Source organism: Enhydra lutris, unplaced genomic scaffold (assembly GCF_002288905.1).
Source record: "Enhydra lutris kenyoni isolate GAN:26980312 unplaced genomic scaffold, ASM228890v2 scaffoldscaffold23, whole genome shotgun sequence".
Taxonomy (NCBI): Eukaryota; Metazoa; Chordata; class Mammalia; order Carnivora; family Mustelidae; genus Enhydra; species Enhydra lutris.
Genome location: NW_019154107.1, coordinates 17,790,553 through 17,815,196, shown reverse-complemented (window position 1 = coordinate 17,815,196; position 24,644 = coordinate 17,790,553). Strand labels below are relative to the sequence as shown.

General features: G+C 36.2%; 1 protein-coding gene across 1 annotated transcript in view; it reads right to left on the bottom strand.

Annotated features, from left to right (window-relative positions):
* The window catches only part of LOC111150500 (cilia and flagella associated protein 47), a 526,123-nt gene that overhangs the window by 380,138 nt on the left and 121,341 nt on the right, over positions 1–24,644 (bottom strand). Inside the window, exons 24-26 of the mRNA XM_022507981.1 lie at positions 22,153–22,312; positions 12,833–13,028; positions 4,140–4,349 (exon numbers count right to left, since the gene is read on the bottom strand). Coding sequence (XP_022363689.1) covers positions 4,140–4,349; positions 12,833–13,028; positions 22,153–22,312 — 566 coding nt within the window. The remainder of the gene's footprint in view (positions 1–4,139; positions 4,350–12,832; positions 13,029–22,152; positions 22,313–24,644) is intronic.

The window sequence follows — 24,644 nt, the reverse complement described above, 5'->3', positions numbered from 1 at the left end:
GAAGCACAAGATTTTGGTGGTAGGGAATGACTGGCTGACCTCATTGCCACTCAAAGTCATGGCCACTACCTTTTTCCACTGGCTCAGAACCAAGCAATGGGTCTTCATGTCATTCAAGGTAAAAGTCCAAATCCAGACAATAACCTCAAAGTCCCCACTGGGTCCAGTGCTACTGTTACCTTCCCAACCCTTTCTCATAAATGCCTCCCTTGGGCTCATTCTACTTAGGCTACACAGGCCTCTTAGTAAGCATTCACCTTGATGACCGTGCATCAGCTATTCCCTTGGTCTGAAAGGATATTCCCAGGTATCTTTCTAACTCGACCCTCTGCTTCACATCTCTCAAATCCCACCCTCTTAAGGGAAACACTCCTTATCATCCTATATTTTACTGAAACCTAGTCACTCCCTCTCTGGTACTCCCCAGGACCTGACCTGGCTCTTTGTTTTCCTAAAGCCTCCATCAGTAATCACACACCAGACCTACCCTTATTATTGTCTCTTTCCCCCTGCTAGACTCCAGGCTCATGTTCTGATCTCTGAAATAACCCCTAGTGCTTAGAATAGTGTCTGGTAGGTGTCTGGTACATGGCGAACATTCAGTAAATACTTGTTGAATAAAGGAATAAATGAATGAATGTCTCAGTCATTACTCACAATATCAGAGTGCCAACTGATAATAGTGTTAAAAATATTTGGATGACTGGATCAGAACCTTGCTTTTTTTTTTTTTTAAGATTTTATTTATTTATTTGACAGAGAGAGATCACAAGTAGACAGAGAGGCAGGCAGAGAGAGAGAGAGAGAGAGAAGCAGGCTCCCTGCCAAGCAGAGAGCCCGATGCGGGACTCGATCCCAGGACCCTGAGATCATGACCTGAGCCGAAGGCAGCGGCTTAACCCACTGAGCCACCCAGGTGCCCCAGAACCTTGCTTTGATTGTTCAAGGCCACTCCTGACTCTGGGCTGCACTGAATTACCCGGACATTCTTATTTCTCAGCTCCAATTTAAATGTTTATCACTCACCCAAGACAGAGTTAATTATGATTTCTAAAACTGTATCTTCTCCTTACTTATTTTATATTGATGATTTGCTGATTAGGGGCTACCTACAGACATTTTAGACATTCACTAATTTTACCAATAATCAGCTAATACTTTCTCTTCAAGGTAGATTACTTCTTAGGATGCTTTCCTTAAATCTTATACCTATGTAAGGGAATTCCTGTTATCCTATCAAGGTGATTTTTCTTTATCTACTCCCTAATTCTATAGATATAACTTATTTAAGACCTATATATGTTCTGGGGAGCCTGGGTGGCTTAGTCATTAGGTGTCTGAGACTATTAGACCTATAATACTCTGGGGTCCCTGGGTGGCTCAGTGGGTTAAAGCCTCTGCTTTTGGCTCAGGTCATGATCCCAGGGTCCTGGGATCAAGCCCCACATCGGGCTCTCTGCTTGGCAGGAAGCCTGCTTCCCTTCCTTTCTCTCTGCCTGCCCCTCTACCTATTTGTGATCTCTGTCTGTCAAATAAATAAATAAATAAAAATCTTTATAGACCTATAATACTCTTTGACCACATCACCACCCTTCCCATAGATACACAACCTCCATTCCCAGATTTTGTGGGGAATTCAGAGAAAAGGCAAGTAGGGTGTGCAACCACTGACATGAAGACACATGAGTGTGGAGGGGGCCATTATTAGTGGCAGCAAGCGCATTAGCAGGAATAATAGTGGCTATAATTTATAGCTCTTGGATCAGCTAATCAACCCAAATGTGACAAAGTCTAAAGAAGGAAACAAAGTAAGAACACATTCTTAGGCCCTAAGGGGAACCAAAGTATGAAATGGTCTTACATGAGTAAAAGAAAGCAAAGCATGAAGGAATGAGTGTTTTATTTTGTACTGAACCCATGTGCTCCAATATGGACAAACTGGATGCAAAAAGGAAAAAAAAAAGATTCAATTTAGCATGATCCCTGACAAGTACAATTTGTCCTTTGAGATTTTACTTGGGAACCTATGTAGCCATCCCCAATTTACCCGCTGCCCCAAGACATTATTTGCTGCTCCTACTGTACTGCCTTCTGTATTCACTTCTTGGCACCAAAGAGTATATAAAAAACACTTATTTAAAGTCTACCCTTACTACACTGACCTCCATCAAGGAAGGGCCCCTTTCTAATTCATCTTTTCTTACCTAAAAGATTGGGCGGAGCACACATGGATTACCCACAATAAATATAATAGATGAAAACAAATAAAAGAATAAAATGTATTCCAAAGAGAAATTCTGAAGTGAGAAAGAAACTCTTGAGGAATTTCTTGGTGGAAGACTTCATTTATCTCAATACCATCAAAGGTGGAAAGTCTACAGAAAGAAAGGCAAAGACAGCTGTGGAGCTGAGAAGGGACAGAAGACCTGGTCATATGTTCTACGGGAAACTAGATAAGGAGTTAACAATGAATGCATCAGTAAAGGGATTAACCAGAATTAAAGTTCCTTGGAGTGCTTATGATTCTTGTTCATCTGGGTGCATGGGAGAGCCTTTTGTAGCCCACCTATGGTTTTCAATGTTTCTAAATTACTTCTAAAAGCTCTGTTTATCTCAAACTTGCGGAAGGTTGAAATGGAGCTTAGCGGAAAGTAAGGTAAGAATGGTGGGGAAATCCAGGTAAGAGAAACCAGTCTCAAGGCCAAAAGGAAACACACAACAAAAAGAAAAGATAAAAAAAGATAATCAAATATAGCAACCCCTCCTTTAGAGACTGTTTTCGGGTCTCCTTACTGTCCTATTTGCTGACCAAAAGTGAGCACTGGCACAGTCAAGTCTATTAGTGCTCCTGTTAGAGGCGTTTGTACCTCTGTCCCAGAAGCAATCTTGTCCACTTAGTATTGAGTCAAACTATTTCCTTCCTTACCCTGTTAATGTGGTCTAAGGCTTCATTAGCTTTAAGACACTCATGGATAAATTATTCATGGTTTTTACAAGTGAGTTCACAGGTCCACCTTACATAGTGCTTTGGGCTAAGTGTGAATTTGTGGACTGGAGTGCAGTAAAGTGAAACTTTTATGAACAAGGTTGATACTGTACAGAAAGACAGAGTGTCTCCCAGGACAGAGGCACAGAGTTCAGCGCTTGATAGGAGCCTAAAGCAAAACCATTAAAAATTTGTTTTTAAATATCAACAAAAGACAGACCGTTAGCATCAAAAGAGAAAAACGGGAGTCCAAGTGGTATAACTTAGATGATTTTATCCACCTATATATGCAAGAGACACAGAAAGTGGAGTTCTGGAGAACTCCATGAGCTGTGTCCTAGATACGGCCACACTCTGCTCTGCACGCAACATTTCAATAGCATCTGTCTCCCCTTCTAATTCGTAACACAGAAATCAATCCTTTGACTACGAATATACCAAATAGTAACAACCCCCCTACAAGTCAATAAATGATCACACTGAATACATACACTGACTCTCATCTTTAGTGTACAATTCCCTCTAATGCTACTTCTCACTACAAACGTTTTTAACAAATTATATTGCTTGACCCATTAGCCTCTTACAACCTGGGGAATCAAATCATCTCAGGGTGTAACTAAAAGTAGAATTTCTGATCCTACAAGGTACGAAATCCAGAAACATGTTTTTACCAGGGTATATCTGAATTTCCCCGAGTCTACTAAAGCAACATGCAACAAAATTGCATTGTTCGGAAACTCGTTATACTGATATTTCTCATTTTCATTTAACACTTATTTTACATTTCCTTGGTTCCAGTTCCTGTCCAGTTATTCAATGATTACTCACTCGGGGAATTTCCCATAATTACAGAGGAGATAGGTTCTGTTATTACCCCCATTTTACGGTGGAGAAAATGGAAAGGCTCTCAGAAGATAAGATAACTTCACCACAGTTAAGAGAGCCAGGATTCAAACCCACACAGCCTAGCTGCAGGATATGCTGCTAACCACTGTCAAGCTATTTCTCATGGGAGCAATGCTACATTTGGAACTTTAATGTAGAATGTCATGTCCAAAGTCATTATTTCAGATGTCACTCCTTTCAATATTTCACAATAGTGTAAAAAAACTTATCATTCTTCACTGTCAGATACAAAAGAATATCTTACCAGTTATTTCTGTTATCATAGAAAAGAATATCAGTGAAAAATGACACAGGTTTAGATGATCTGAAGCTGAGGTGGCAGGTGAGTGCTGCATTCATTCCACTGGGAGACCCTCTGATGACTCTGCCTTTTGGCAACGTCACAGAAAGAGGATGAACCTCGTCACCATCAAAAAGTCTTGCTGTGGGAATCTGGACACGTAACGTTGAATCTCTGTTTGAAATAAAAAAAAAAAACTCAAAATACATGCAAGTAACTGGATTTAAATGTGTCTTCCTCTGGTTTTTGAATCATTGGAAAAATTAAGCAAGAAATATTTGCAATAATATGCCCAATTATTAAAAATATTTTTGCGTCATCTCTTATTTTGTCACAATATAAGAACGATAATATATTAATGTGACCACATAAGATGATCCAAACTTCCTTCTGACCTCTATGAATTAAAAAAGAGGATTAAAACACCTGACTAAATACGTGTTTTTATCAATAGCCATGATATAACTAGTATTGTCCTTGAATATATCCTTTAAAAAATTTACCAAAACTTACCAATTTGATAGCTAAAGCTTTAATGCATATAGACTAAATATAATACTCAGAGATGCATATACACACAAAAAAAATTTTAATGTGGATACTATTAAGCACTTCTATACATGTCACGAATAGTTTCTAATCATTACAACTAAAAAATTCTGCTTAATCTTCACATATTTCATTATATACCTATAATTTATTTAGCCAATCTAAAGTGTTCATGATTTCTAATACCACAGTATGTAGAATTAACCTTTAAATCTACACTTGATAACTTTTAGTCGTCAGTAAATATTTAGCCATATTACTTTTAAAATTTTATTATATGTGTAGGCTCCCATAACAAATGAGAAGTGTTATCAAATGGGAATCATATTTCCCTACTATGTTAATTACAATGAAGATCATTCAGCTAATTAACTAAAAAAAGTAAAGAGAGATCTCAACTCCAATTACTTAAATTGATATGGTTCGTTGCATAAAAAATTAAAAATGTAATTTATAAATCAGTTTTGCATCCAATTTTGTTGTTAATAAGCTATGTGTCATTTGGTAAGTTATTAATACTGTTGGTCTTATTGTGCATACAATGAGAAGACTGGGTTATATCATGTCTACAGTCCTTATTACATGTTCCTTTCATTATACCGTATTTTTCAAGATCCAACTTTTGACTTGAGATCATTTTAAAATCGATATCTTTATACATTCATTCAAAATTTGAAAGAGTAAAACATTAATCCACTTATTAGACAATGTTTCTTGATTTAAAAAAAAAAACTTTTTAGCACAATATAATTCAAGCCACTTCTATTTTCTGTTTAAGTGACAAAGACTAGTATCTGCTTATAAGATAGGGTCTTGAAAGAACTGGGAAACCTGAAGTTGTCCAGTTAATGTTGAGAAACTACACTCCTGTCACCAAATTGCATTCAGAACAAGCTCTAAAGTGTACGTAAGCACACATCGTATCTTGCAGGCCAAATGTTAGAAACTAGAGGCTGCTTTGGCTCCACAACTTGAATGATACCCATTTATTTTCAACCATCACATCACACTTGGAACTTTTTTCACTGGACCTCAGAATACTTAACTGTAAAATAAGAGACTGAAGAAGCTCTGGGGTAGCTACACGATCTAGAAGTTGATGAAAATAATGCTTACAGGCAATTTATACTGGTGCACAAACCAGTATCACTTTAGCATGTCACATTTTGTATCACTTTAGCATGTCACATTTTGCATCACTTTAGCATGTCAACTAGCCACTCTATATATCTACATCTTTATAGATAGGCTTATATTTCTAAATAAAAATTAGTTTGGCTAATTAATAAAATAAAATAACTTTGGCTTTCCTTTTTTGTTGTTTTATATAAAGGATATCAATATACATGGCCTTTCTTTAGTTTCAAAAAAATTTTTACCTCAATAGTTTGTTTCTAAGAGCTCTGAGTTGTCTCATGAGCTGAGGTTCATCCACTTCACAGCTATAGCTAGATTCACGTACACATATATCACAAATTATAATTCTTTTACCGGTCACAGGACATTTGTGCAGTTCCCAGGTTTTGCTGTTCTGAATAATGCTACTATGAAATAATTTCAAACATATAATACATGCATGCAAGAGTTTTTCTTGCATATACTGTGAAGTGGAATTACTGGGCTGTGAAATATGACGATATTACACTTTGCATATTATTATCCAGTGTGGTCCTAACTCATTGACATTGTGACTAGGACCTGACTTCTTAATGTTTATCTACCTATGACAGGCAAAATGCTTATCTTATTTTAGTCTCCAATTTTCATTTCCAAATCTACAAAAAGGTCAGTTATATGCTTTCAGATGTTCATTACCCATTTATGAATCCTCTTCTGTGAAGTACTTATCAGGAGTTTTTTTGTCAACATTTCTTTTGAGTGATTTGATATGTTTCTAACTAAATTTATCAGTCATTTATTTTATTCTTAGCATGATTTCAAGTCCTATTTAAGAAATTCTTCTCCTCCCACAGATGTTGAAATTGTTTCCCAAAATATTTTTTAAATTTCTTCCTTTCACATTTAAGACATCAATCCATTTGTAACGGATCTTTGTGTATTGTGTGAAACAGAAATCCAGTTTGAAATATTCCACACAGATAATCAATTTTTTCAGCACCATTTACTGGATAGTAACCCGTTTTCTCCACAGAGGTCAATACCATTTTTATCAAAATTCACTACCTATTCATATATGGGCTTTCTGCAAGTCTCTTTATTCTATTCCTTTGATCATTTTTATCTATTGGCACACCACTACCGTATTGGTTTAATCTCAATATTTGGTAAGGCAAGCCCTTCTTATCTTATTCTTCTTCAGGAATGGCTTGGCTATTCTTTTTCTTTTTTTTTCAAAAAGATTTATTTATTTATTTGAGGGGGGGCAGGGGAGAGCAGGAGAATAGGGGGAGTGGCAGAGGGAGAGGGAGAGTCAGTGCCAAGCAGACTCGATGTTGAGTGCAGAGCCCAATGTGAGGCTCGATCTCACCACCCTGAAAATTCAAGACCTGAGCTGAGATCAAGAGTCGGAGGCTTAACCAACTGAGCCACCCAGGCACCCCAGGGCTATGTATTTTAAATAGTGAACCTATATGTGTCTATTTTGATGAACAACCTTCATAGCTTTAAAATTTTACCTGCAGATTCTTTTAATTTCCTATATGTAAAATCATCTAATCCTTACATATTTTATTTCTCTTAATTTCATGCATGGACTATGTTTTTCAGGAAAATGTATTAGAGAGGCAGTGATAATAGGCATCCTTGCCTTTTCTTTTTTATTTAAATGGAATTAATTTATGTTCCAGTAGCCATGGTAATGTCTCTTCTAGATACATGATAGAAAATTTTAACAATTTAAGGGATATCTCCTTTATTCCTGATATTAAGAGTTTTATCATAAATGGTTTTGGAATTTTACCAAATGCTTTTCTTCTGCAACTATGGAAATGATGATGTCATTATTCTCTTTAATTTGTAAATGTGGGAGATGAAATACAAAGGTATTTTAGCTTTTCTAACATTAGGCAAATCTTATAACACTGGGATATAACCACTGGGATGTCATGATTTATTAAGAGATTTATATTATATATGTAATATACATTATATTAATAAGTATATTTAGTTTAATTCACTAAGGATTATTGCATCTATAGTCATAAAAGAGATTGGCCCATAATTTATTTTTCTCATACTGTAATTATCTGATTTTATAATAATATTTTGACTTCATAAAATAAATTAGAGTACATCATATCGTTTTCTCTTGTCTAGAATTTCTACAAGGTCTGAGAAACCAGTTTCTTGCAAGTTTAGTAAAACTTGCCCATAAAAATATCAGAAGATGGTTATTTTCCTTGTAAGAAGATTTTAAATATTGATTCAAAGTCTTTCAACTTTCTATGTATTACCAGTATGGTTTTACTAAATTATATTTTTTCTACAGGGGTGCCTGGGTGGCTCAGTGGGTTAAAACCTCTGCCTTTGGCTCAGGTCATGATCCCAGGGTCCTGGGATTGAGCCCCGCATCGGGCTCTCTGCTCAGCAGGGAGCCTGCTTCCCTCTCTCTCTCTGCCTGCCTCTCTGCCTACCTGTGATCTCTGACAAATAAATAAAATCTTAAAAAAAAAGATTACATTTTTTTCTACAAACATCCCATTTCATTTAAGTTTTCAAATGTGCTGGAATAAATTTCCTCATAGTATTTTCATTATCTCATTTTTCTCCACTGGATATATAATATGCCCCATTATTCTTAATACTATTTAGTTGTATCTTCTGTCTTTTTGTTCCTTATCAGTATCACTGTATCAGTACCCACTATATTAGTTTTTCAAAGAACCAACTTTTGGGTTCAGTGAGCCTATCTTCTATATACTTGCTTTCTATTCCTTTAATTTCTACTTTTTCATTTTATCTACATTCTACATCCCTTAGGTTTAATCTATTATTATTAAGCTGAACACTTGAAACTTCTAATCATTTTTTATCTACTATCAGCATTTAAGACTACACATCTTCATCTAAGTACCATTTTTCCTGCATTCCGTAAGTGTATTTATTCGTTTATTGCTTAACCACTGGAATTTAATATAACAGATGGAGTTAACTCAACACAGATGCAGGCCTAATTGTCTAAAGAAAACAACAGAAGTGACTATGTGTTTCAAGTTAAGTTCTCAAATTTAATACTCAAACACTATATCAGGGAATGTTATCATGTTTTGATGCATGGTACTTTAATTATTATTTATTTGCAGAATTCAGTATTATATCTTCTTTGATCCCCCATAGTAGATTCTTTTAGGGGGCCCTGGCTGGCTCAGCCAGTTGAGTGTCCGACTCCTGATTTTGGCTCAGGTTATGATCACAGGGTCATGAGACTGAGCCCCTCTGTCAGACTCTGCACTCATGAGTCTGCTTGAGATTCTCCCTCTGCCCCTCCCCAAATCACGTGTGTGCGCATGCATGCAATCTCTCTCTCTCTAAAATTAAATTAAAAAAACAAAAAGAGTTTTTTTTAAGTTCCAAATGTATGGCAGATCTGTTAATATTTTAATGATTTTAAAATTATAATTATTATCAGAAAACATAGTATATATATGATGTCAATTTTTAAAAATGTGTTACATTTGAGGGGCACCTGGGTGACACAGTTGGTTAAGCATCCAACTCCTGGTTTCAGCCCAGGTCATGATCTCAGGATTGTGGGATTGAGCCCTGAGTCAAGCTCCATGCTCAGTGGGGAGTCTGCTTGGGATTCTCTCTCCATCTCCCTCTGCTTACCCCCTATCCTACTCATGTTCTCAACAAAATAAATTATCTTTTAAAAAAAAAATTGTTAAATTTGAACTATAGAATGATACACTCTCAATTTTTGTAAATACCTCCTATATGGTTGAGAAAAATGTCTACTCTGTAACTGCAGGGTGCGGTACTTTATAGCACTATTTTTAATACGACTTTTAGTATTTTAATAATATTAGTATTAAATGAATTAGGCTTTAAAACACCATTTCCAAGTTTTCTTTATCAATACATGTATTTTTGTCTTTTGGACTCATCAATAATTGAGATATGTGTTGAAACATCCTACAGTGATGAAGGACTAGTCAATTTCCCTGTATTATTTTAATTTGGGGTTTATATATTTTAGTTGTGCATACAATTTTAGAATTCTGATAGTTTCCAGGTGAGCTGCACCTTTTATAATTAATGTATTTTTAATATTAAAAATACATTTTACCTCTTAAATAAGGTTATCACATGTAAAATTAATACTGTTATCCAGGTTTCTTATGGTTATTCTGCTGTAACTGCTCCTAACTTTTCAGTTTGGTGGTTCTCAACTGGGAGTGGTTCTGCATCCCAGGGGACATGTAGCAATGTGTGGAGACAATTTTTTTCTGTCATAACTGGGGGAGGATGCTATTAGTTAAAGACCAGGGAGGCTGCTAAACATCCTACTATGCTAAATATCCTACTATCCTACAAATTAGCCTCCAGTGAAAAAAAAAAGCATCTTTCCCAAAATGTCAACAGTTCTGAAGTTGAGAAACCCTGCTTTACTTCACTCTTTCTTGTCCTTATGTTTCCCATATACTTCTTTTAACAGACAGTTGTATTTTTTTTTCTTATTTACTCTAACATTCTCCATCTTTTAACTAGTCAGAGTAACTTATTTACATTTAATGGTCTTACTCAACTACTTAAGATTTTTTGCCATCATTTTTGTTTCAGTTTTTTCTTGCTTTTTAAAGTATGCATCTCTTTTTCTCTCTTACAAAATTAACCATGATTCTGTTGGTTTCTATAGTGTTTGTATAGTTATATACAATCTTAGGTTTTGTGGATGTCCTTAAAAATTTACCCTACATACTTTGTTTAAAAATTCCTGTAAGTTATATTTGGTTCATTTCCAAGTCTGTGTTATATACTTCCATGTTAATTACTAATTTTTATAACGTGATCTTATTTTACAAAATTATTTATATTCTGTGTCTGATAATTCCAATATCTGAATGACTTAAGAGTCTAAATTTCAAGATGGGGGGCACCTGGGTGGCTCAGTGGTTTAAAGCCTCTGCCTTGGGCTCAGGTCATGATCCCAGGGTCCTGGGATCAAGCCACACATCGGGCTCTCCGCTGCTCAGCAAGGAGCCTGCTTCCTCCTCTTACTCTGCCTGCCTCTCTGCCTACCTGTGATCTCTGTCAAATAAATAAATAAAATCTTTAAAAAATAAATAAGTAAATTTCAATATGGTTGTTTGTACTCTAAATGTAACTCTAAATGATGGTATCTTCCCTCCTTATAAGTTTTGCAATACTATACTACACTCATGTCTGGTTGACAGCAATTGTGGAAACTGAAATATGAGCCAAAACTGAGGACAGCTTCATTTAGAAGAGAGGTTCACAACGTGTGGTCCATGCATCAGCAGTGTAAGCATCATCTGGAAACTTCCTAGAAATACAAATTATTACATACCATTCCAGGCTTCCTGAATCATAAATTCTGGGGATGGGAAGCAACAACGTTTGTTTTATAAAGCGTCTCAGGTGATGCTGATATACACCAACACTTAAGAACCACTGGTCTAGAAAAGATTTGCTTGCTTCTTCTGAAAGGTGGAAGGATTTACTCACATGAACTATTTTAGCCTCCTCCAGTGTCACTGGATTAATCCAGGAATTTGAGGTCGTTTTCCTACCTTGAAGAAGTTGCCTCAGGTTTTAAGAACAAGCCTACATTTCGCAGATTATTATAGCACACCACTCCTACTCTGGTTTCTGTTTATAAGTATGTACTGATTTGGTCTAGTTTGATTTGAACCCTTTGGAAACCTCCCATATTCCTCAGATGCCAGTAATTAATTAATTACCTAATTAATTAATTAAACACACACATAATTTACTTGTTTTGTAATGCAAGGGTACATAATTTATCTAGGGCAATACGCTATTAGGGTTTGGGCTGTTGATAAATTTTTTTAAAAATGAAAACAGACTGCATTCTGCTATACTATGTACATGTGATAGGCAGAACTCTGAGATTGTTCCCAAGAGACTTAGTGTACACACAAACTGCATAATTCTCACCCCTTGGGTGGCAGAATGTGTAAATATGATACTACTTTGGTGAATCAGCTGTGTTATACAGCCATGGTAAAGGGACTTTCCATATGTAATTGATATCCCAAGTTAAATGAATTCAAGTAAAGCAAAAGGGAGATCATCATGGGTGGATTAGACCTAATTAGGTAAGATCTTAAAAGAAGGGCTGGAGGTCAGAGAAGTCTGACAGATGGTACACTTCTGGCTTTCAATGAGTAAAGTCCCATGATGGGTGGAGGAATGACATGGTTAGGATTTGAGGGTGGCCTCTAAGAGCTGAGAGTGGTCTCAGCCAACAGCGAGCAAGAAAATGATACCTTAGTTCTACAACTAAATGTATCAGTCCTGCCAACAACCAGAAAGACTGCAGGAGGACTGAGCCTCAGATCAGACAGTTGCTATAGTCTGCACCTTGATTTTTGCCTACTGAGACCATAAGCAGTGGATGCAGCTAAACGAACCTGGACTCCTGACCCAAAGAAACGATGAGAGAACAAACTGATGTTTTATGGCACTAAGTGTGTGGTAGTTTGTCACACAGAAATAGGAAGCTTGCTTTTCGTACCACAAAGAGAGATGTATCAAAATTTTTTACAAGAAAATAAAATGACTAATTGTGAAATAATTAAGTGGGGTTTAAGAATTTTTAAGTTAAATGAACAGTTAAATATTCTTTTTTTTTTATTTTATTTATTTATTTAACAGACAGAGATCACCAGTAGGCAGAGAGGCAGGCAGAGAGAGAGAGGAGGAAGCAGGCTCCCCGCTGAGCCGAGAGCCCGATGCGGGGCTCGATCCCAGGACCCTGAGATCATGACCTGAGCCGAAGGCAGAGGCTTTAACCCACTGAGCCACCCAGGCGCCCCAACAGTTAAATATTCTAACAGTTCATTCCAACTATAGAAACAAGTCATTGCTAAAAACTCACATAACAAAGAAACAAACAGAAAAGCACATAATCAAAATGTGGTAAATTCACATTAAGCATTTACCTGAAATAGTTTTGAGGTAAAATGTTGATATCCATCACAGTTGTTACACCCAGAGGAACAGGAGTGAAAAATATGAACGGAGGGTCAAACAACAACATGGGTGATTTCACCTCTCCGACCAAACATAACATTCGATAGCAAACTGGATTATCATTTAGATGAATGGGAATATCAGCTGTGTATTTACTAGGATGATCTAATAAAAAACAATTTTAAAAGTATCTTAGATTTTTTCACATATACAAAAAACATGTACTTAGTTTAAACCTTATTAAATATCAAAATGTGCTATGAAGTTACAGCTCAGCGGAAGATAGATTACCCAGAAACTGGAATTATCCTGCCACAGAACTTAAAACATGTAACGAAGGGTCACTGAATCAAAAATATTCTAAAGCGCACTATGCCTATAAATAGAGCAGGTATCCTTAAAGCAAATTTTCATTATTATTGGAAAATACCTATACCTGGAAGAAACAGTGGAACAGGACTTCTTTTTTTTTTTTATTGTTTTCTGTGCCTTAACAGGAGCTGCCCATCCCTTTACCATATGCAGTGTGAACATGAGGTCAGATAGTTGCCACAAGGATCTCAGGGGACTAGTACTGAGAAATGGGTGTGCCGAGAAGAAAGAAATGTTGTTCCTCCCAGATTTTTAAGTTTATGGAAAGCTACCAGGGTTGACCAGCTGGCTAATTTCACCTGGTAGAGAAAGACAGGAAGGGGCGCCTGGGTGGCTCAGTGGGTTAAAGCCTCTGCCTCCAGCTCAGGTCATGATCCCAGGGTTCTAGGATCCACCCCGCATCAGGCTCTCTGCTCAGCAGGGAGCCTGCTTCCCTTCCTCTCTCTCTGCCTGCCTCTCTGCCTACTGTGATCTCTGTCTGTCAAATAAATAAATAAAATCTTTAAAAAAAAAAAAAGAAAAAGGAAATTCCCATGTGGCAACTCACTATGAGGAAAGGTAGTCTGTATTGGACAAAAGGGCTCAGCATGTGGGGATGCAGGCTAGTCCCAGACAACAGGTCCCATCCCAGCAAGCTGCCAATGCCCTCTTAGACTCAAATGCCAAACAATGTCTCCTAGAGAGGAAAATATGTTCTGGTGAGTATAAACTCAAGGTAATCTTAGAATTCAAAAACAGGACACTGGAATGACCTGGCACAGATCAGGGCCACCAACAGTATCACGAGAGCATATGATGAGTTCTCTATGATGCATGTTCGATGGTGACACATTGTGAACCATACACAAAAACAATGGAATCAGCGAACTAATCATACCCACTAGATTTCTCTGTGCTGGCTGCCTTCACTTGATCCAATCAGTCTTTTACTTGTTCATACAGTGTGAGGAGAGGTGGCTGGAGAAGGAAGTGAATTAATGACATCCTACTAACAATGACAGATGAACACTGGAAAAACTATGTGAAAACATGAGAGACTATATCCATATCCTGAGCTGAGAAAATGAATTATAGTAGAATTTTTGAGTTGAAAAACACTGTAAATAAAAAACAAACAAACAAACAAAAAACCCAAACCTGTAAATCTATAGAGAAATTGATGAGGGAACAGAAGTCTTGCTGAGGACAAAGCAAAATGCTGACACCTTGCAACCTCCCCCCCACCCCCACTCCTGGGTGGGACATAGGTGACATTCTTTAGGAATCTCCCACCCATCTTAATGTTAATACCTTGCTAGAGGGCAAAACAACCTTGGCAATGGCAAGGCCTCTGGTATCAGGTATCTTTGTAGGTCCTCTTTAGCATATGAAAGTTCTATTGAAACCTCCCTTTTCCTTACTTCCCCCAACCCCAGGGTATATAACCTGCCATCCCTCACAACCCCAGGGCAGCAGCTCTTCCTCCCCAGGGGTCCTGTCCCTGTGCTTTAATGAACCACCATTTTACACCAAAGATGTCTCAAGAATTCTTTCTTGGTCATTGTCTCTGGACCTCACCCCACCGAACCTCATCTATGTTCTAAAACTTCATCAAAATGATGGTTTCATTTAATAAATCTGATATTGTAAAAATTATTTGGGGGGAATGAAAGTCAAGTTCATTACTTCTGAAGTTAGGCAAGGGTTTTATGTTGTTGTTGTTGTTTTTTAAGATTTTATTTATTTATTTGACAGACAGAGATCACAAGTAGCCAGAGAGGCAGGCAGAGAGAGAGAGAGAGGAGGAAGCAGGCTCCCTGCTGAGCAGAGAGCCCGACTCAGAGCTCGATCCCAGGACCCTGGGATCATGACCTGAGCCGAAGGCAGAGGCTTTAACCTGCTGAGCCACCCAGGCGCCCCTAGGCAAGGTTTTAATTAGGACTTACTGAATTCTGAATTTTGAATGGGCAATTTTGAGCTTATATATATTTCTGGATTTCACACCTGGTAAATGTCTCTGGGGTCATGGAGAAGGGCATTCCCTGTGTAACCTAAGACTACTAGAGATTCAGTAACATATTTTTCTAAGCTCAGGTGGGTCTTCTCTCTAATCTGAGATGTAAGTTATATAAATGTGTTACAGACATGTTTTTCTTAAGAGTAAGGTTGAAATCCTAAGAGGGCAACTCATAGACTTGACTGCTTAGGCTTAGCTGCATACTGAAGGAAAAGCCAAATGGAAATACTAATTATTTCCTCCTAGATTATCTATTTTACTTCATCTAGATAAAAATGTTGATATAAGCATAAAGGAGAAGCTCTATACAGAAATACATGTGGTGGCTTTAGCTAGACTGGCTTTCCTATAATTTCTTTCAGGACTACATAATAGAAACTGAGAAGAAATACAAAGAAATACATAATGAAACCTAATTACTTTTACAAAATAAGCTTCAGAATGAGGAGTATATGTGATTTTTCTACTATATTTTCAGAGTTCTAAACAGAGATAATAAAAGATGAAACATTTTTCAAATCTATCAATCACAGTACTCTACGTACTATTTCTTGCACATAAAACTAAAATGATCAAAAAATCCCTCACAAAAAAAAAAAAAAAGATGTCATGCTAATAGATGTACCAGCACACTGAGCTAAGGCAACACAGTGCTAATAGCATATTACTGAGAAAATATACAGCTGAATGAACTCTAAAAAGCATAAAAGCCATAATAGGTTCTTATCATGCCTTTTCTGTTGATAACATTGCTAGTTCTTGGTATTTTCTTGCGATTGCCACATTTGTTCTAGATATGTAAAACAGTACCATCCCAAAGATTCTCAGGCAAGTGATTTACAGAGGGCATGCCCTCAGGAAGAACCTGTAAGTAAAGGCAGAAGCAAAACAGAGGAGGGCAAGAAGATATGAAAAGTAGTGGTTTTAAAATCCAGATTCAGACTGATCCCACAGGCAGCTATGGGATGGGAAGTCACCAGAGGTTGGCCCAGCTGAGGGAGAGGTAGTTGGGCCAGCTGAGGTAGTAGAGCTGGTAAAGCTTACCCTCCCAGACACCTCTGCATGGAGCAACTTCCTTCCGTCAAGGGGAACCTTCTAGAGAAAGGGACAGATATAACCTGTCAGAAGCCAATACCCACAACTGAGAGATGGATGGAAAAAGCCAGTAATGGGAATCTGGATAGGCCCAAACAGCATACCAGAGACTGAAATTCTGATGTTGCTTTTTAAGCAAGAATAATTAAGAAGAATGACGGGTAAGCTATTGTAACACCCTTTTAAATAGAAAAAAATAGTCTGGAAATGGCATTTGGTGTGATTCTTTAGTTATGGCATATGAACTATAAAGGTATTGAAGCAGATGCTTTAAATTAATGACAAATACCAGTATAGAGTTCCTCAAAAAGGAGAAAAAGATGTGTTTCCAAGCATCTTCCTGTTGTTCCTTTGCTTCAGTCTGCTTAAAGAAGTTGGTTGTCAATACCCTCACTTCCTGAAGCTCTTTACCAGAAAAACTATTTTTTTTATGCAGCAGGGATTCTCAAGTTGGGAATGTGCCCCCTGGGTTGTGAAACCCTGAGGCTATTTACATGAGAACTGAGAACAATCTTATTCAAGGAAAGTGGGAGTCTAACCACCCAAATTAGATTCAAGAACAGTGGTTTGGATTCAGATGAGATTGGAGATTTGCTTTGAGCTCAGTATGGGTCACATATTCTATCACAGCCCCAGCCACCATCCTTGTGGCAGTCCAAGGAAGAGATAAGAAAGGGGAAGTGAAAAGTAAAAACCACCTCACTAAAACTCTGACAGTGTAAGGCAGCCTTGCTTGGTGGTCTAGCCCTGTGGAGTAATGTAGATCTACCCTACTTTAGGTGATATTTACGGCAAAGGATGCATCTATAAGGCAAAGAAAAAAAAAAAAGAATGAGACATAAAGCCCCCCGACCATGGCTTGGGATAAGAGGCTTATCACAGTCAGATTACAAGGAAAGAAAAGGACAGAAGCAAAGTATAATCTGTTTCTAATGACTGCTAGAAGAAAATGGCAGATGCTACATTTAGGCTACAGGATAGCCCAAAGAACAACATCAAGATCTCACCAATATAACTGAAAAAAATCCTAAGTTAATAATAAATGATCCATACACACACACAAAAATTTGTCAACAGAAACTCCCTGAGAAAGTTCAAGCATTGGACATATATACATATGAATATACCTAAAAAATGTGTATGTGTGTGTGTGTGTGTGTTATAGAATTGAAAAATAACGACGACTGAAATGAAAAATGAAAAATTCACTAGAGGGATTCAACAGATTTGAACTAGCTAAACAAAGATTCAGCCAAAATGAAAAAATGTCAGTTGAATTTATTCAGTCTAAGGAATAGAAAGAAAAAAGGCTTTGATTTATCTTTAGCTGAAGATGGTATTTAAGCCTGAATTCTAAGCCACCTCTGAGACTTATTCATTTTCCCCTGAGTTATCTCCCATGTATACATGAACTATACATGTATACATGAAATACACACGTTAATAAACTTGTTGTCCAAAAAAGAAAGAAAAAAGAATGAAAAATAAACAGAGCCTCAGAAATCTATAGGGCATCATGAAGAACACTAATATATGCAAAATAAGAACCCCTGGGATGGAGAAGAGATGGAGAGGGGGAAACACTGCTTGAAGAAATAAGGGCCAAAACATCCAAAATTCAGTTTTAAATGTTTAATTAAAAATTTAATTTAAAAAATTAATCTAAACATGTAAACATTTCAGTGAACTGAAGCAGCAATCAAAAAACTTTTCACATATAACAGCCAAAACCCAAATGTACTCATTGGTGAAGTCTACTAAACATTTTGAGAAGAATTAATATCTATCATTATATAAATATCTTTCTGTTAATATGTATGTACATGAATACTTCCCAAGACATTCTCTAAGACAATGGTAAAAGAAATGAACACTTCTGTTTATGGCCAATTGATTTTTGAATAAGGGTACCAAGACAATTCAATGAGGAAACAATATTCTTTTCAATAAATGACACTGGGACAAGTAAATATACCTGTGCAAAAGAATGAGGATGGAGTCCTACCTTACACCGCATTAAAAAAAAAAACTCAAAATAAGCTATAGACTTAAATGTAAGAGGTAAAATTACATGACTTTAGGAGGAAACATCAGAATAATTCACCATGACCTCAGGTTATGTAACATTTTCATAGATATAATGCTGAAGGGGTCCATGGGTGGTTAAGTTGTTAAGAAATCTGACTTTGGCACAGGTCATGATCTCAAGGTCCTGGAATCAAACCCCGCATCAGGCTCCCTGCTCAGCGGGGAATGTGCTTTTCCCTCACCCTCTACCCCTCCCCCTGTTCATGCTCTCTCTCTAATAAATAAATAAAATCTAAAAAAAAATATATATATATATATGATATATATATATACTTTATATATATATATATATATATAACTCTGAAAAGCCAAAGTAACAAAACAAGAATTGGATAAATTAGACTTCATCAAAATTGAGCTATCTTCCATTAGTTGAAAAGAGAGATCTCAGAGTGAAATATTTTCAAAATGCATATGTAATAAAATAATTTTATTCAGACTACATGAAGAACAATGAAAACTCAAAAATAAAAAGACAGCCAAATTTTAAAATCAACCAATGATTCAAACAGACCTTTCTCCAAAGATGACGTACAAACTGACAATAAGCACATATAAAGGTACTCAACATCTTTAGTCATCAGGGAAATGCAAAGAGTAACTACAATGACCTACTACTTCATACTCCCTAGGATAGCTAGAATTTTAAAAATTACAAAAAGAGTTAGCAAGATGTAGAGAAACTGGAACCCTCATTCACTGCTGATAAGATTTTAAATTGTTATAGTTACTTTGTGAAACAGTTTGGCACTTTCTTAAAATGTTAAACATCAAGTGGCGCCTCGGTGGCTCAGTCAGTTAAGTGCCTGCCTTCGGCTCAGGTCATGATCTTAGGGTGCTGGGATAGAGTCCTATATCAAACACCCTGCTCAGCGAAGAGTTTGCCTCTCCTTCTGCCCCCATCCCACTCATGCTCGCTTGCTCTCTCTCTCTTGCAAAAATAAATAAGTAAAATATTTAAAAAGATATAATAAACATCAAATTATCCTATGACCCAACAATACCACTCTATGATATATAACCAAATAAAGGAAAACATGTAGCCTCACACAACTGTACATGAATATTCATAGCTGTTACATTCATAAGAGTCAAAAAGTAGAAATGATCCAAATGTCCATCAACTGAATAGACAGTGAATGTCTATGCACAGAGAACATGTGATATATCCTTACAATTACTGGTAGTAGAAAGGAATTAAGTATTGACTGATGCTACAACATGGATGAACCTTGAAATTATTATGCAGTGTGAAGGAAGCCAATCACGAGAGGACACACACTGTATGATTCTATTCATATGAAATGTCCACATTAATCATATTCCTAGAGACTGCAAATAGTGGTCAGCAGTGGCTGAATGGGACATAGGGCGTGACTACCAATGGGAATGGGCTTTCCTTCACAGGCAATGAATATGTTTTTAAAATTAGGCTGTGGTGATGGTTGCCCAACTGTGAATACCCTAAAACTAGTACACTGTACACTTAAAAAAAATGTATTTAATGGTCTGTGAATCAGATTTCAATAAAGTTGTAATTAAAAAGACACTTTCAAAAATAATCACTTCTAAGTGTGAATTTTATCTTTATAGTATCTCATCTAAAACATAAGAATTTAAGGCAAAATAGAAGGCATCTTCTTCTTCTTCTTCCAGTAGTATTCCCATTTTAATGAACAATAAAAACAACTGAGAAAACCAAAAAATAGATGCATACTTGATTGGAAAGAACTACTAAGGCAAAGTTATGAGGGAGGTATTCAGTGCCATATGAGCCAGGAAAAGTAAAAATTATCCGCACTAGAAGAAAATAAATGAGAGTGACCAAAACATCAATGTGATGCTACCCTGGTTCCAACTCAGAAAACCCCTATAACTCAACTCCAACTCCCCGAAGACTCCTTTCTCCATTCAGCTGTTTGATTCTGAAGAAGCCAGCACTGTCATCCAATCTGTCGGCTTTGATCTGCGAGTCTTGCCTTGCCACCTGTTACCTTAATGCCTTAGAGATGGAGAAGACTCCAGCCCACTGATGAAGCAGTGGGAGGAATGGAATGATACAGTTAGTGTATAAACACTAACTAGTGTATAAACACAAACCAGAAATAAAATTCCAAAGTATTTCAACAATTTCCTGAGTAAGAAATAAACCCATACTATAATTTCGTCGGTGGACAAGTTCACGGATATTGTTCCATCATAGAACTAATAGGAAAATATGTTATCCAAAGAGGCATTGTTTTCAAAGGTTTCAAGATAACATAGAGAAGAGAAATAAGATGTATGGTAAATAAAACAAAAATTAGATCAATACATAAAAGTTATGGAAAATAATAAAAAATACAAAGGAAATGTAAAATGAAACTGCTTAAAAATGAATATGTAACACAAAATACAAATAAATTAAATTTCCCTCCTAAGAATCACATTTCAGTCTTGCTCAGGAAGAAAGGCAACGTCCTTTACTTTCTTTTCCTTTAATATAATTTTTTATTTTTTTATATAACATATATGTCTTTTGCTTTCTAATACTGGTCTTAAATTTAAAAGACACAGACTGAAAATAAAATGAAGTATCAACCAAAGGCTGACAAAAGGAAGACAAAGTGACAATGTGTCACATAAACAGCATTCAAGCAAATAGCATTTAGTAGAAAAAAGAACATTATTTTAAATGTATATACTTATTTATAAAAGATATATAAGATGTAAACTTTTTATAACATTTAAATACACAAAGCAAAACTATTGGAATGGAAAAAGTTTTAACAAACTGCCATCGTAGTAACAGGTTCAGGTAGATTACAATAAACAACTGTAATGCAACTGTAATATAAATGTACTATAACAACAATATATTAACAGATTCAGAAGGAGAATAAGGCAGAGGAAGAGATATTGTCAATAAAGAAACAAATTCATTAGTTACTATGATTTTAGATTTTAAAACTATTTACTTAGAAAACAAAGAGAATAATCTTTGAAAAACTTCCAGATTAAACCACAGAAGTTCAGTATAGGAGCCAAGAGCCAGATAAACTACAAATACATTCTTTTATATAGATAGATAGATAGATAGATAGCTAATTAAAAAGAGTAACTTAAAAAATCTCATTCACAATAATGATGCATATAAAATAAACTTTCATTACTAGAAAAACATGGTATTCATTGAAGGGAAAAACTCAGTTGAATGCCTTTTTCTAGAAACAGGAAAAAAATAATGTATAGTTCATTTAGAAAAGTAAACGTGCAAGAACGGCCAAGAATTTTTGTAACAGATTTGTAATGACAGAAAATTTATCACACCAATTACAAAGGTACAATAAAGTTGTTTAATTAAAAAACACCAGTAAAGAAGTGGACATATAGATAAATAGACATGCTGACCAGATTCCCCCACAGCAAGTAATCCAAGAGTACAAGCTAGATGTGGCAATGCCTTTTCTGACCTACACTGCAAGTCACAAGCCACCACATCTGGAATATCCCATGGGTAATATATCAGTCTTATGTGATGTGGGAGGGGACTCTATAAGGGCACGAATACCAAGAGGTGAGGATCACCAGGAGTATTTTTTGGGGATGGTGACCACAAAATTCTAGTACGAAACTTCTTAGAACTATTTTAAGAACACATAAAAAAATAACCTAAACTTTTGTGTACATGGTAAAATTAAATAATATGTGAGGGACAAATTGAAATATCTATAACAAATGCAGGAAAAAAGTACTTACTTGGACAGAAACTTATGGAAATATTACATTCTTCATGTGGTTGCAGAATCCCACTCAGCACACTAATCTTGAATATGCCATCTTTGAAAAGTTTCCCAGTGCCACTAATATCCAAAGTCCATTCCACATCTTGTTTTGAAGTATTATGTAAGACAAGATCCTGTTTACAAACAAAATAACTAACTAAATAAGACATTTATAAAAATTATAATATGCAATATAAAATTTAGCTTCTTTTACCATGCCAACTTGAAGAATCTATGTACAAAATCAAATGATTAAAAGTGGAATTCATGGAGAGATCATTTTAAAAGTGATGTTAGGCAAAAGAGTGGTATGCAAGTGTGTTCACTGCCTATTAACAACTATGAAAAATACACAAAGGACAGTGGCGTAAAATAAAAACATCAACATAGCTATGCTAGCTAGCAAGGATAGAGAGAAGCTGCAATCCTCATTCATGGTTGTGAGACTGTAAAATGGTATAGTCACTTTGGAAGACAGTTCAGTAGTTTCTTGTAATGTTAAACATATGACTACCATATGACGCAGTATTACCACTCCTAAGTATTTACTTAAGTGAAGTGAAAACTGATGTTCACATAAAAATCTGTATGTTAGTGTTTATAATAGCTTTGTTCATTGCAAAACAATGGAGGAAGAAACCCCAAGATTTCCTTTAAATAATGAATGGATAAACATTCCATACAATGGGCTAAAATTCAGTGATGAAGTAAATGAAGTATTAATTCAACAAAAACATAAGTGAATATTAAATATATCTTGCTAAGTGAAAGATGCCCGACCCAAATGGCTAAATATTGTATAATTAAATTACCTGTCAATCTGGAAATGCAAAATTACGTGGATGGAAAAAAAACGAATCAGTGGTTGCCAAGTATTGGTGGAAGGAGTAACAGCTTACTACAAAGGGGTTACACTAAGAATCTGCAGTGTCATGAAACTGTTCTGTACTGTATTGAAGTGGTAGACAAATTATTCTATGTATTTTTCAAAGCCCATAGAACTGTATACTACTAAGAATGGATTTGAATGTATGTAAATTAAAAACAATCAAACAAGATGTTGAGAACGCCAGGATGGATTGTAGAATTCAACACACCATATTACAGATGTATGAAATAGTATCACCAAAGTTAGTGGGGGTGAGGAGGAATGGCTTAAGTAACAGAAAAACTATGTTTTGAATGGAAACTATAAAGTTAAGGACAAAAAAAAATACTCTTTATAAACACTATTGGTAAATATGTTGGTAAATATGCTAGCAATTCTAGCTACAGGTTAAAAATTCTGAAACTTCCTTACTAGTACACTACAGTTAAAAAGTAAGCAAATACATTATGAATAAGAGAGCCACATTTCTTATTGTCAGAGAAAGTAGTTAAAAATGAGCAAGGAAGAAAGACTGGAATAAACTTTGTGTTAGATTAGATTAGATTCAGAAATACCAGTTTGAATTCATCTTTAGCTAGCTAGCTAAATAGTTGGATGATAACAATAGAATGATAGATAAATTAGAGATATATTTATATTTACAAGTTAGTATACAAATATTTCCTGATTCTATTTGCAAAAAGGACTTAGAACATGTGACACCCCAGTAGCAGTTAGCACACCTAGTGTACAGATCTTGGTTTCTAAATGCCATAAATGGCAGTGGGGTTTGCTGGAGAAAATATTGATTCTAGAGCTAGAAAAAATAAAATAAAAGATAAACATGGACCATTTTTTAGCGCCAGAAAGTATGAGAATGCTTAAAAATCATAATGATGGGGACGCCTGGGTGGCTCAGTTGGTTCAGCAGCTGCCTTCGGCTCAGGTCATGATCCCAGTGTCCTGGGATCGAGTCCCACATCGGGCTCCTTGCTCAGCAGGGAGCCTGCTTCTCCCTCTGCCTCTGCCTGCCATTCTGTCTGCCTATGCTTGCTCTCTCTCCCTCTCTCTCTCTCTAACAAATAAATAAATAAAATCTTTAAAAAAAATAAAATAAAATCTATTTCTTAAAAAAAAAAAAAAATCATAATGATGGGAGATGCCTGGGTGGCTCAGTCAGTTAAACGTCTGCCTTCAGCTAGGGTCATGATTCCAGGGACGTGGGATCTAGTCCCATATCCAGCTTCTTCCTGAGCAGGGAGCCTGCTTCTCCCTCTGCCTGCTGCTCCCCCTGCTTGTGTGCATGCTCTCTCTCTCAACAAATAAATAAAATATTTTGTTAAAAAAATCATAATGATGGAAGCATGTCAAAAGACCAATCTAGGGGGGGGAGGAGTCAAGATGGCGGAGAAGTAGCAGGCTGAGACTACTTCAGGTAGCGGGAGATCAGCTAGATAGCTTATCTAAAGATTGTAAACACCTACAAATCCAACGGGAGATCTAAGAGAAGAAGAACAGCAACTCTAGAAACAGAAAATCAACCACTTTCTGAAAGGTAGGACGGGCGGAGAAGTGAATCCAAAGCGACGGGAAGATAG